We start from the raw sequence: 13,010 nt of genomic DNA, 5'->3' as shown, positions 1-13,010 counted from the left end.
GACAGTTTCTAACTCCAGCAGACCTTGGTTCAAACTCCGTCTGGGGCAGAGGGTGGATGTGTTCGCCTCTATTTGCATCTTACAGCTGGATTTGTTGTCTTTGCTGCCTCTGAGAGTTGCTTTAGAATGAAAAATGCACTTTAACAGCAGCTCTGGTAGCATTAGAGCCTGTGTCTGCTTCTGAATGCTTTTTTATCTTTATGGGAACAGATTTTATTGGAGGCACTTTTTTTCCCTGGTTTGCTTTGTAAAGACATAATTTGGTCCAGAACAGGTCAATAAATAGATCTTTAATATATTTTTTTAATTAAATCTTAATTTATTTTATTCTATTTTATTTCATTTTATATTTGCTTCGGTTTTATGTTTTTATGTGTCTTAGTATTGTATTCAGTTATTTTTGCTGCTTTTAATCTGAACAGCGCTTCAGTCAACTCCAGTTGTTTTAAATGTACTCAATAAATAAAGTTTGAGTTGAGATATAAAGTGATAAAAACAAGTATGTTGTGATATAAAAGAATGAAAGTTAGAAATACACTCAGTAGGTTTGTGTGAAGGTAAATGTCTGTGTGTGTCTTCTCACCTTGCGTGCCCACTATCTCCATGTGAAGGTGGGCGAGGCCGCTGGCCGTGGACAGGGACAGCTTGATCATGCCCTCCACAGTGACTGTGTAGCGGTTCAGGTAGTCAAACAGGGAGCCGTGCTCGTGGTAATCTGACACCAGCCACAGCTGAGTCCATGTCCCGTTATCTACACGCGGCAGGAAGAAGAGCGGGGAGATAAAGGGTTAAAGATGAAGGTGACTCAGTCCCTGTTCTGCTCCAGAAATAAAGATCAATGTATAATCAGGGTGCCTCACTGATGCAATCTTAGGACAGTCGTCACGACACACTTCAGGTCTGCATGCAAGATACTCGACCATAGGCAGCACAGATACACTATATCCTTTTTACCTTAGTAGACACTAAACGTCAAACTCAAGGAGGTTCATTTAAGGTGCTGAACAAGAGACATCATTTTACCATGGAAACAGGGAGCATAGGTTACACAAGCCCTGTTCTTTAAACCAATATTATATACTTTTCTTTGAATCTGCACCAGCTATCATCTTTTCAGTTAATGCTACTTTGATAAACAAAAGTGGAAAACATAAAGTTCATTGAGATGATTTATTTTTGAGTTACTGTCTTTAGTGTAACAGGTTAACACACAGAAAGTTATCCTGTGCTCCAAACATATGATTAAACATGTGATTAAGGAGTAATGTAAGGATAAAGTTTTATGTGATATGTATGGAGCTCCTCTGGTGACATCTGAGGAAATAAAACAGCTTTGAGAATCTTTTTTTTTACCTGCATCCAGGGACTCACACAAGCAGCCAAAAGATCTATCATAATCCCACTGACACAACAGCCTGTGGCCTGATTATATGTATTAAAGGTGGATCCATAATGCCACCTTTCTACCACCTAAGGAACACTGTGAAACTGTGTCCCACGCTCAGTCTGAGTAATGCAGAAAAACTTGACAGTGCCTTTGTAGGGATGGGTACCAAATTAGGTACGTTTCTTAATACCTACCAAACTCCACGGGCTCTAATTTTGTGGTGCAGCACAGGGGGCGCAAGCCTGGCGCACCCTGCACAGTGTTCATTTCGTGCGGCGCACCCCCGTGCGCTGCCAATTTGACAATTTGGTAGACCGTCTGCGCAGAGATGGGTGTGACGGCGCACCAGGGGGGAGTAGACGGTGCATCAGGGGGAGGTGTCGGCAGATTCATGTTGGCGCAGTGACAATTTTGTGCCACAAACAGTGCAGAAAGTGCACTGAAAGCTCACCAGCTCCAACCTGGTCTATCCTCGGCTCAAAGCCGAGCGCACCCTCCGCAGCTGTAATTTGGTGACAGGCGCACATGTACGCACATGTCAACAAAGCCTCAGAGGCAGGTTTCCAGAGTGTCAGGCACATTTTAATGCAATTAACACTCACAGCAATCACTATTTAATGTAACCATCTGAACCAGCATATACATTTGTATCTATATTAACTGTCCCGTCACATCTGATGTCAGATTAAAGCTGTTTGTCATAATGGAAAGTTAACCTGACGGCAGCTGGAAGTTTGATGCACATCTTACAATTAAACAATAAACAGCCTTAACATCTGATACTGAGTATATGGTGGATCAAAAGTATTCTGAGTGGATAAGCCAGCTGTGTAACAGTCTCTTAATTTTGTACTCCTATTAATGACAAAGGAACAGATCAAATCTGTCCCGGGAGCTGGCCCACATGGTGACGCGCGTCGTGTCCTCTGATGCGCCCCCCTGTCCATTCTCCTGCTGCAGGGACAGCGGCTCTGACCGTCTCCGCTACCGGGTCTTTCGAGCACACTGTCTCCAGGGTGCTTGGGATCACTCAGACCAATCAGACACTGCGCCTCAGCCGCAGGGCATTTGAAGGCGAGGAGAGGCGCTCATTTGATTGGTGAAAACAGCGCTCGGCTGTGTTAAACCCACTCACGGCTTTTCTCCTCCCTCTCTGCCATTTGCGCGGAGGGAGGTGTGGACGCGCAGCTCTGCACTCCTCTGTGCCTTGACTGCGCCTCTCTTGGCACTGCAAGAAACTTGCAAAGTGCACCAGTCACGCCCTGTCTGCGCGGCGAAGGCTGGCTCAGGGCAGGTGCGCCTGCGCTTGCACCTGGTCTATGAAATTAGAGCCTCATCTATACTACTGAGCATCAATTCACATAAAATCAAACAGTACCATGTTCAGGTACCTAAACACATCCTTGTGACTGTATGAGAGTGGAAAAGAAGATAATTTTCCATGTTGGGCATGAACACAGCATTATGAGTTGAGAATAAATATGTAAAATAAAACGTTGACAAATCAAAACAAAGTTAATATTCATAAGGGATGGGCATTTCAAATCATTTGACAAAGATGGAGAGGGCTGTTATGCTCTGCACGTCGATCATGAAACTTACTTCTATGGGTGACAAAGCCGAACGCTGTACTTTCGCTGCATGCTTTGCTCTCACATGGCTGTGCACAGTTGTTAACAACCTGTGATATGCTAGCCTAACTTTGCTGTACCTCATTTTCCTACATTTTTTCGAACACGCTCTCACACTCCCCAATCCATTTTTGAGCATCTCCTTGTTCTTGTCATGGCTGTAAATCCTCCAACCTGTTCATTTCTGGCCTGTTTATTGCCGTGGTCAAGTTAAACACAATCTGGTTGGACACAGTGTTTTATTTTGAAAGTCATTGTGTATTTTAGATGTTTTGGTGCACAACTTCCTGTCCCACTCGACCTGCTTTTTGTGGAATTGACTGTTTTGTAACAGCTCTAGCATCCTGCATAAAACTGCGATCTGCCGCAGACAGGATAAAGCCATTGTCACATGAACTATTCAACTTCTTTGATGTTAACGACTATTTGAATATTTGAAAATCATTGCCCATCCTTAGTACTCATTGCCACTTACACACACAGACAACAGCACTGAAAATTGGTACTGTTTATTCCTGATGCTGATTGCCAAGTACTGAGCATCAAGGCAAGGAAACGGTTATATGAGGAAATCTAAGTTAAACTTTTGTTCAATGATATCTGAGCTGAATTTCACATTCTTAGCTCTGACAGAATCAGACTGGTTTAAACTGTGAGGGAGCAGTTTATATCGTATAACTGTGTGTTTTGTTCTGGCTGAGAAGCAAAAAGCAAAGTGCGACATTCTGTTTAAGCTACATCAATCTGAGTGAAATCTCTGCTCCATCTGTTTTCATTGTTAAAAGGAGTTTTTGTTTCCGTGGAGCTGTTTGTGAGGACAAATCACTGGGACAGAGCAAACCGAGCTTCACATGAATGTTTCATATCCTACATACCACAGAGCTTACAGACCTACCCAACCTCCAGTCAGTGAAGCTGTGGTGGACAGAAAAAATCCATTTGCTCCCGGGGCATAAGGATCTGGGGTTTCTGTGTGTGTGTGTGATGTGTGTGTGTGCTGCTGGAGCTGTTAGACTGTGTAATGTGTGCTTGGCCTTCATTGTGAACTGTTACTCCCCCACACTGTCTCCCAGCCTGTCTGTTCACATTGAACACTCGCATGCACAGACTTTAACTTCAGCGGGGCTGTATCACTGCCCTGACAGCTCAAGGTTCAGAGTAAACACAGCGGCCCACACTGTTATCCTCAGACCATCAGCCTGATCAAGATCTTTTCACAGGTTGGCATTGACGTCTCTGATTAAAGCCCAATGACTTTTTCTCTATTCTTCCTGCTTTTTGTCACGTTAGCCTCGTGTTTCCCTCCTGGCTCTGCTCTGCTGTGTGTTTCACTCTTGCTCTTTGTGTGTGAAGTCGAACCCTTTGCCCACCACTAAAAGTGCAGCCTCGTCTCAGTCGGACTCCTACAGGTCTCTTACCTTTGTTGTCTGCAGCGATGAAGCCCAGGATGTTCTCGTGTCGGAGCATGACAGTCTGATAAATCTCAGCCTCACGGAACCAGGAGCGCTCCTCTCGGGAGGAGAAGATCTTCACAGCCACCTCCTCACCACGCCATTTTCCTCGCCACACCTCGCCAAAACGCCCCTTTCCAATGCTCTCTTGAAGAATGATGGTCCTGGCGATGGTTCTCTGAACCAGCAGTGGCAGGCCTGGAAAAAAACATATACACGTTAATACTTGATGTGAACATTGACGGTATATGATGTCAGTCATGAAAAATAAAGAACAAAAAACGGTATCGGTCCAAATCGGTACCAGCAGGTGAGGTTATTTCAAAGATCGGTGATCAGCCAGAAAATTGTGATCAGTGCACCCCTAGTTAATATGTTAAAAATGGAGAGTCCCTAAAAGCTGAGAGTGGAGCATGATGAAATGTAGAAGCAGGGCGATGAAGGAGGGAGGATGATGAAAATATAACACTCAGAGATAACAGGGCATTGTTAAACTCATCTCTATATTGTTGAGTGGGAGGCTAAAGACCAAGCTTCAAAAACTGAAACTGTTGCATCAGCTTGAGTTTAAAAATGAATTTAAGAAAGCAAAAACTGCACATGTGAATTAATAGGGCCGGGACGATGTTGTGATTTTTAAAATTTGATTCTATTGAGTTTCTTGGGGTGCCAATTTGATTTACATTGCGATTCTTCGATAATTCTGATTTTTGCGATTTAAGATTTTTACAAAAGTTTAGTTTTTTAACCCCAGACTATGTGAAAAAATACTAAATGGTAATGTCTACAGACTAAATCAGGAGCCATATTGTCCCATTAAATGCACAAAACGTGCACAAAACGAAATAGGTAATTATATATATTTTGGTTATAATATGAGCAGATTTGTATAGAAACAGCTATATGAATGATATATGTAAAGAAAATAAGAATTATATAAAGGGGTAATATGTGTATATTGGTATATTAAGCAACTAATTTAAATGAAAATTATACAAAGAAATCAAGTGATATATATCCTGGTTTTATTATGTCTATTGCTATATAAAGAGAATTATATTTATATGAAAAATGAAGTACTATTAACCCTATAATGTGTCACCTAAAAGGGTATGACCAAATAAGTCTCTTTTGTCCAATCCTTTAAGCATGACCTGAACACATGTAGGATACTGTGGGCCGTTTTTGCCGATTTGGCTTGTTTTTTTTGTGGACGTATGTGTTGTTTATGACTTTTACTGTTTGTTTTTCTTTCTTTTCCTTTTCCTTTTGCATGTAAGTTTTCAATTCAATTCAAAGAATCAGTAGGAAAATAAGAATGGAGAGGTGGGAAAGATGAGATAAAGACATGATTAAAAGATACACTACTGTAACAACACATGAACATGACAAACATGAAAATAAAACACACACAGGTTAATAAGATCATTTGCTCTTCAGTTTCATGTCATTGGAGACATGTTGAGAGCTGTTCTCTGAACACTCAGTCTACACTCTTCATCTGCTAATATGAAAATGCTAATCTCACTTGCTCCAGTATAGATGTCTGTGGGTCATAACATTGCATCATTTTCTTTTTCCATTACAGCTGTTTTTTTTTTTTTATTATTTAAGAGCAGCATTAAGTGCTCCATCTTTTCCCCTGACTGTCTTCAGCAGACAAGTTTGAGTCTTCTTAAGGCCTAATTAATGGATCAGGCAGTGATCCAGATAAAAACACAGATCTCTGGTTGCTCGCCATTTTAATGCTTGGTTAAATGCGATGCTGTGTTTCTTTTCAAGGATGGCTTGTTAAGATTTTGTTTCATTTGTCCATAGGGCACAGCAATTTAGCTGCAGTGGGTGTGAAAACTATGACCTGAATTAACTCAGACTGTTAGCAAAAGATGTAATTCAGGGCTGAATGATTTTAGGAAAAAAATGACATTGGTGTTTTTTTTTTGTTTTTTTTTTTGCAATCAGGAATTACAGGATGTGTCTACAAACACATGGAGTGTTTATCTTTTATTCTAGAGAAATAATGATGGTGATTACAATAATAACAGTGCTCAATGAATGTTTGCTTGAATGAAACCTGCACATCCTGCAGACTCCTGTGAGTTGGTAGATCCACATCATGCAGCTATGTGAAACTTCCAACCAAGCAAACAGTTATGCCCTCTGTCCTGATGTGAATTAATCCAAGCCCATCAGTTAGAGCGATGAAGACACTCTTCACTTGAAGCTACTTTGTTTCGACCTCTACTGCTTTATTTTCTGTGTACCTTCTCTCAGGTAACAGAAAACATTTGTAGTTTATTTAATGTATAAGTTGGCTGCTCTAAAAGTTTTCTCTGCTTGAAAAAAGTGCATTTCGTTGAATTTTAGATGAGAAATACCTGAAATACAGCAGGAACCATATCTATGAAATTACTGATAAGGAAACAGAAAATGATAGTGGAGTGAAAATGCTCATCCATTTTACACCAAAAACAAATTCTGACTCAGCAGAGTGATTATATCAGCCCAGGCAGATCTGGCAAAACACACAGACAAGAAACACAAATGCACACACACAGTTGCATATTGTGCAATATGGTGCAAATAGCTCGAAAAACTGAATCCAAGACTCTCCTTGGCAGAGTGCTGGAGGTGCCAGTCTCCACAGAGAGGTGCTAATTTATGGCAGGGATAAAGAACAGCTTTTGCCAATGTGTGTGAGTGTGTGCGTTTCTGAGTGTGAGCGTACACGTGTGTTTATGCAGCAACTCAGCTTAGATCTGAGCCAGCCAGTCATTATGATCAACCTTTACTTTAAGATATGAGCAGCTGCAGGCTTTTACTGCTGTACCCAGTGTGCACTCTCATGTCTTTAAAAGGCATCTACACACAGAAACACACACACACATTCACATATATTACATTTGTTTGTATTTGGTTCCATTTTCTATATTCCTATACGCATTTTATTTTAAAACCAATGCATAAAACACTGGTGGCTCTAAGCATCCAAATGAAACAAGTGTTTTCAAACGCACATTCAAACACTTTCACTATCTGGTGCATTGACCGCTGTATTACAACAGGCAGCAGCTATTGGATGTAGAGCTGGGCGTATACTAGGGCTGAACGATTTCGGAAAATAATCTAATTGCGTTATTTTTGAACCAATATTGCGATTGCGATTTAGCATGTGATTTTGGGGTGGGGTGGGGTGGGGTGTGTATCGTCTACATTATTCAGTGGACACAAGCAAAAAACGCTCTATAGTATGACCTGTCATAGTATGATGCTGTCAACCTACAAACATTTCTTCCTTTGTGCCAGGCCCACATGTTATAATGAAATGAGATGAACTGATGCATGAAATGAGACAAATAACATATCTTTAACTACTACAATCACAGTAGAATATTGACTGATTCAACTTCAAGCCTTGTAGACATGTAATAAAATCATCATTAATTACCTAAAATAAAATCAGAGAAAGGAACAAAGCTCTACAGAACAAGAGGCCTGGTATGAATAATAATATGAACAATAAATATGAATCCTCTCTTCTAAGAATATCACACCAAGTAAAGTACAGAAATTTAAATAGGACCAAATCTCTGGCTCAATCACTGAAATATGTCAACATGTAGAATGCACTTTTTTATAAAATGAAAAAGAAACACTGTGTGAACATAAATATAATTGTATTAAAATCTTACTGCTCTCTAATCAGTAACAAAACACAAACTTAAGGAAATGCACTTTAAAATTCTTTTTTTTTTTTTTTTTAATTGCAGCCTTTGCGATTTGAAAATTGCACTCTATTACATTGCGATGTCGGTTTAAATTGGATTAATTGTTCAGCCCTAGCGTGTATACTGACGGACAGCTTGATGACAGTATGGATGTTAACAACACTGGTTAACTGTCATTTCTCATATAATTCCCCTTCCATGCACTCTTTATGCAGGCTGCTCAGCTCCCCTTTGAACTCAGTGCACTTTGGCTGCACCCCCTGTTACACAGTTACATGGTGGGCTCCTCTAAGTATGTACCCTTCTTACATTGTCACTGAAAAATGTTTTGGATATTCGTCCTTCATCCTTCATTCGTTCTTCATCCCTCTGACACATTAGACTCTTGGTTCTGCATGCTGCGTATGGTTCTTGGTTCTGCATGCTGCGTATGTGTATGTGTGTCAGCGCTGCTTGTGCTCTGACCCTCTCGGCTGAGCACAGTTACAGTTTCACACAGTTTAACAGGTGAACTGCGCCTGTAGTTTTTGTAACCAACAGCAATAAACCCCTATGATACACTATATTTTTATCACTTTTGATCCTGATGTGACTATGTAAACATTTTTTTTTCCTGTACTTGCAGTCCCCCTCTCTGCCCAACAGGTTGGCACTGAGGCGCTGTTTTGGAGCACATGATCACATGAATGATAAAATTCAAATTGAATTGTTGGAAAGAAGTGTTGGTTTCTCTGTTTTTCATTGCTCCGAAATGTGACATGTATTGACATGATTATGAGACATGTATGACGAGTCAGAGCTTTCGTCTAATGGTAGTTAACCCTGATGTGTGCAGAAAGGAGCTTTGCTGCAGACCAAACAGGTTTATAGCAGGTATGGAGCTAACAGAGTGTGGACATTATGGTAATGTCATCAGCTAAATATAGGCTGAACTACGTTTCCTTTTTGAAGACTTTAGAATTTAAGTAAGGTCACAGCGCTTTAGTTAGTTTTTTAACACCTCACTCAACAACATGGAAACATTCCCTACATGGAATTTGAATCAACCATTTAATGCCTCTTTTTTTTTTCAGTTTTTAGTTAATCATTTTTTTATGCTTTTTTTGGGGGGATGTTTGGGAAGAACCCTCACATGCCACTCAGACTGCCACATGAGGGAGGAAGTGCAGTGGGTAGCATTCAGCTGCAGGTACTTTGGGTTGAGGTGCTTTGTCATCCTAGAATACGTTCAGTGGAACCGGTCTGGGGAATGGGACATGGATTTGGGAAGGTGGAGAGGGGAGGAGGGGACCTCTGTGGCTGTGTCACTTGCAGGGGGTCCCGATTGCCTCTGGATTGGTTTAAGTTGTGGAAGAGGAGCATTTGCCTCTCTGTGAGCCCCCGATGAGCTGATTTATAAATCTCTATCTCATGCGTGATGGCGCCGTTCTTCTTCCTCTGCTTGAGTATGGTGGCTTTGAACTCTTCTTCAGGGGCCCTGGTCCTGGCTTGAAGCTCCTCGTAGTCTTTTTGAACCTTGTTCTTGGCCTGAAGCTGAGTTTTTAGCTTCTCCATCTCTTGTAGGAACACCTGCTCTCTGTGGGCTTCAAAGTGCTTCAGGGCAGTCATCTCCTGCGCCATCCTCTGGCAGGTGGCTTGATGTTCAGCGTTTAAAAACTTGATGGCTGACTGGTTCTTGGAAGCATTGTAACCTTCCTTCTGTTGAAGCTCACATTGTAGTGCCTGTTGCACCTTTCCAGCGTACTTGAGATTAGCCTGTTAGGTCTGGCTCTCTCCTGCCATCTTTTGACGCAGGGTGTTGTGTTCTCTGGTCATGGCTTCCGTTGTCTTTCTGGCGCAGGGCGCTGTGATCGGCTTGTGGAGATTTGAAAGCAGCCTGATCTCGTAAAGCTTTGTCATCGGAGGCCTTCTTCTGCTCCTGAAGCTCTCAAGTTTTTATAAAAATAAATTTATTCTGCATGCCAAAAATATTATACATATTATTTGCATGCCTACTTTTTTCCTCTTCTCATGTAAAGGTCACTGGCCCAAGAATCACCTTTTCCAATCAGCTGGTCCAGCAAAGCTCCCACACTTACATTTCCCATCTGTCGAGCAGAACCACCAATCTGCTGTCTGTGGGATCTTTCCTCTGGTCAGATGGATCTCTGTGGAGTGCTCTTATTGTGTAAAGAGATTGTATTCAGAATAAAAGGCTCCATTTTAACATGGCTGGCACACTGAGCAGCGAGCAGCAGCATTTCAAAAACAGACAGATGTTTGGACCCTTCCATTGCCTCTCATAAGGAAAGGTCAAGGATACAGGGAACTGATTGTGCCTGTGAGGACTGCTGCACAACGCTTCAATCTCAGTCACTGCTCTGTGAGACAAAAACTGAACCTGAAACTTGAACCTGTAATTTCCTTGAGCTGATCTCTGAGACTGTGATCACTGCTGAGCTGAACTGTAGCACAAAGAGAGTCTAACCTTTAAGAAGGAGCAAATAGAGTTTATAAATGAACCATAGCAAAAGTGGTCTCACCTGGGCCCTGTGATACATCAGTGGGTTGATATCTGATAAACAGACAGAGTGATAGTACCTGATCCAGAGCCCGAGGTGGTCATGTCATAGATGAGGTCCTTCAGTGTGGTTCCCACAGTGATGAAGGGGTGGTCCATGGAGGGGTCCTCTTCATTGGGCACCCGGTGGTGATGGTGATGATGGGCTCCAGCACCCCCTGCCCCGAGACCTCTATGGCTGTGGCACACATAAAACACCAAGACCAGCAACAGGCAGAGCAAACAGACAGGGCCAGCGATCACTGCTGCAAGGGCCACAGGGCCCAGAGGGGGGGTCCTGGCTGTGGGGACTGTGGGACAGGAAAGAGAGACAGAGAGAGACTGTTAGAAACGTGACCTGTGGCAAACATATGAGGCCACACACTCTTTAAAAGGTTCATATCAAGCATACTGATGGCTGGCACATGACACTCCACAGTGCTGCACGGCAGCCAGGAAGCTAACAGGCCAAGTGGTGTGGGGGCACATTCCATCTGCCCGAGTGATGGGAGATTTGGCCTGTAGTACACACACACACATAAACATAAACACACATACACACTGGTGCAACATGGTACAAAGAAGCAGCTCCATTGTCTTTATCCATCCTCTAAAGTGAATAAAGATGAAAGAAAGTGAACCGAGAAGTGACAGATGACCCAGAAAGCCTGAATCATCTGTATTTTTAAATGTCCTTGTCTGTCAGAGTAAATCTTTGTCTCCGACCCACTGCATGCTGAATATATTCCTGTTTCAGTTTGCCTGTCCTAAATTATCCTCAGAGAAACATTAGCAACACAAACATGTAAACTCTTCGACTTTCTCATCATTTCAACCGCTAATCTCAGTCAAAATGTGTGTTTATCAGTCCAGGACAATCCCTAAAACCATCTTCTTCTTTATTATAAACATCAGAGGAGGGGGCTGGGGATGAACATCAATTTTCTTTAAGAGGTGAGCAAAGCTTCAGTGAATAGTTCATTACTGTCTGTGTGATGTATGAAGGCGGGCGGCTGAAGGAAAGTCATAAGTGTAAGAGTGTCAGCGACTACACGCTTACGTAAATTGATGCAAACAGTTTGAGCAGAGCTTCATAATTCCTCCTGTAGCTGCTCGGTATCCAGACACAAGCAGGCTCATATCTTTGATTTATCCATCACCTTTCAAAACTAATCAAACATACAAGCATTCTGCTATGTATGGCCAATTTCCCTTTAGTGACATTGAGACTTGATGTTATCTATCAACTCTGATTCCCGGTATGGGATCTGTAACGTCGCCTGCTTCATCTGCTGTATTCATCACAGAAATGGCTTTTTGGCATTCAAACAAATGTCTCCATTAGGTTAATGTAGACTGCAGGAGAGGAAGAGCGGATGGTAAATAACGTTACAGAGTGATGGAATTTAAATTGATTTTGTGTTGGTTTTTTTCTTAACTTCAAATTAATTACAACTTCCGCTCCACAGTTATTCAGAGATTGCTCTCAATGTTAAAAGTTGGATTTATTCTATGATCTGATGGGGCCAGGCTTTATGAAAATGACTGGGTCTTTGTTGGTCACACTAAGGCCCTGTTTACACGGAGACTCCCGCAACGATTCTTCCTTTGTGTTTTCAAAAGCCACCCGCGTTTACATGAGGACGGCGTGAAAATGATCCGCGTTCATACAACTCCAGGAGGACAAGTCACTTCTTCTGTTCTTTCTTTTTCTGCCGTTTTGTTGTGTGAGATGGTCGGCAATCCAACCGTAGCGCGCATTACCGCCACCTACTGGCTCAACTGGAAATGTGGCTGAGCGCGGAGCCTTCACCTGAAACTGCGAGTGCGCATGCGGTGACGTCAGCGTTTCACCCTGAGACGCTCCGCTCTGTGTTTACACGAAGCTGGATGGAGGAGCGGATTCAGATCTTTCCACTCTGGGGAGCGTTTTCAAAAGTTTGCGTTTTCACTGAAAACGCAACGTGGTCTCGTCTAAACGGAAGGCCAAAATGCAACGAAATGTTTGCGGAATCGACCGTTTTCGGCGTCATGTAAACGGGGCCTAACTTCACTTCTTTTTGCTTGTAAGCTGAGAAGCATTTAGCTGAGAATATATGCAAAAAAGCAGTAAAAATGGATGTAATGGTGAATGGTAATATGTACTGAATCTAATGATGCTTACATTCTGCTGGCTGCTGCCCCTTGTGCAACATAATTAAGACCATATGACAATGAAAAGCAGCCACATATGAATGTTTCATCCCTCAGATATACTGCCTGTCTGTTAAAAGT

General features: G+C 42.1%; 1 protein-coding gene across 1 annotated transcript in view; it reads right to left on the bottom strand.

Moving 5' to 3' along the window:
- Positions 1-13,010, bottom strand: part of tgfbr1b (transforming growth factor, beta receptor 1 b) — a 106,494-nt gene that overhangs the window by 29,070 nt on the left and 64,414 nt on the right. The window contains exons 3-5 of the mRNA XM_074693031.1: positions 10,778-11,047; positions 4,437-4,667; positions 584-751 (exon numbers count right to left, since the gene is read on the bottom strand). Coding sequence (XP_074549132.1) covers positions 584-751; positions 4,437-4,667; positions 10,778-11,047 — 669 coding nt within the window. The remainder of the gene's footprint in view (positions 1-583; positions 752-4,436; positions 4,668-10,777; positions 11,048-13,010) is intronic.

Source organism: Halichoeres trimaculatus, unplaced genomic scaffold, assembly GCF_033239565.1.
Source record: "Halichoeres trimaculatus isolate MK-OKI-2021-1 unplaced genomic scaffold, fHalTri1.1 fHalTri1_scaffold_18, whole genome shotgun sequence".
NCBI classification, from domain to species: domain Eukaryota; kingdom Metazoa; phylum Chordata; class Actinopteri; order Labriformes; family Labridae; genus Halichoeres; species Halichoeres trimaculatus.
Note: the sequence above shows the minus strand (reverse complement) of the source record. Positions and strands in the feature narration are given on the sequence as shown.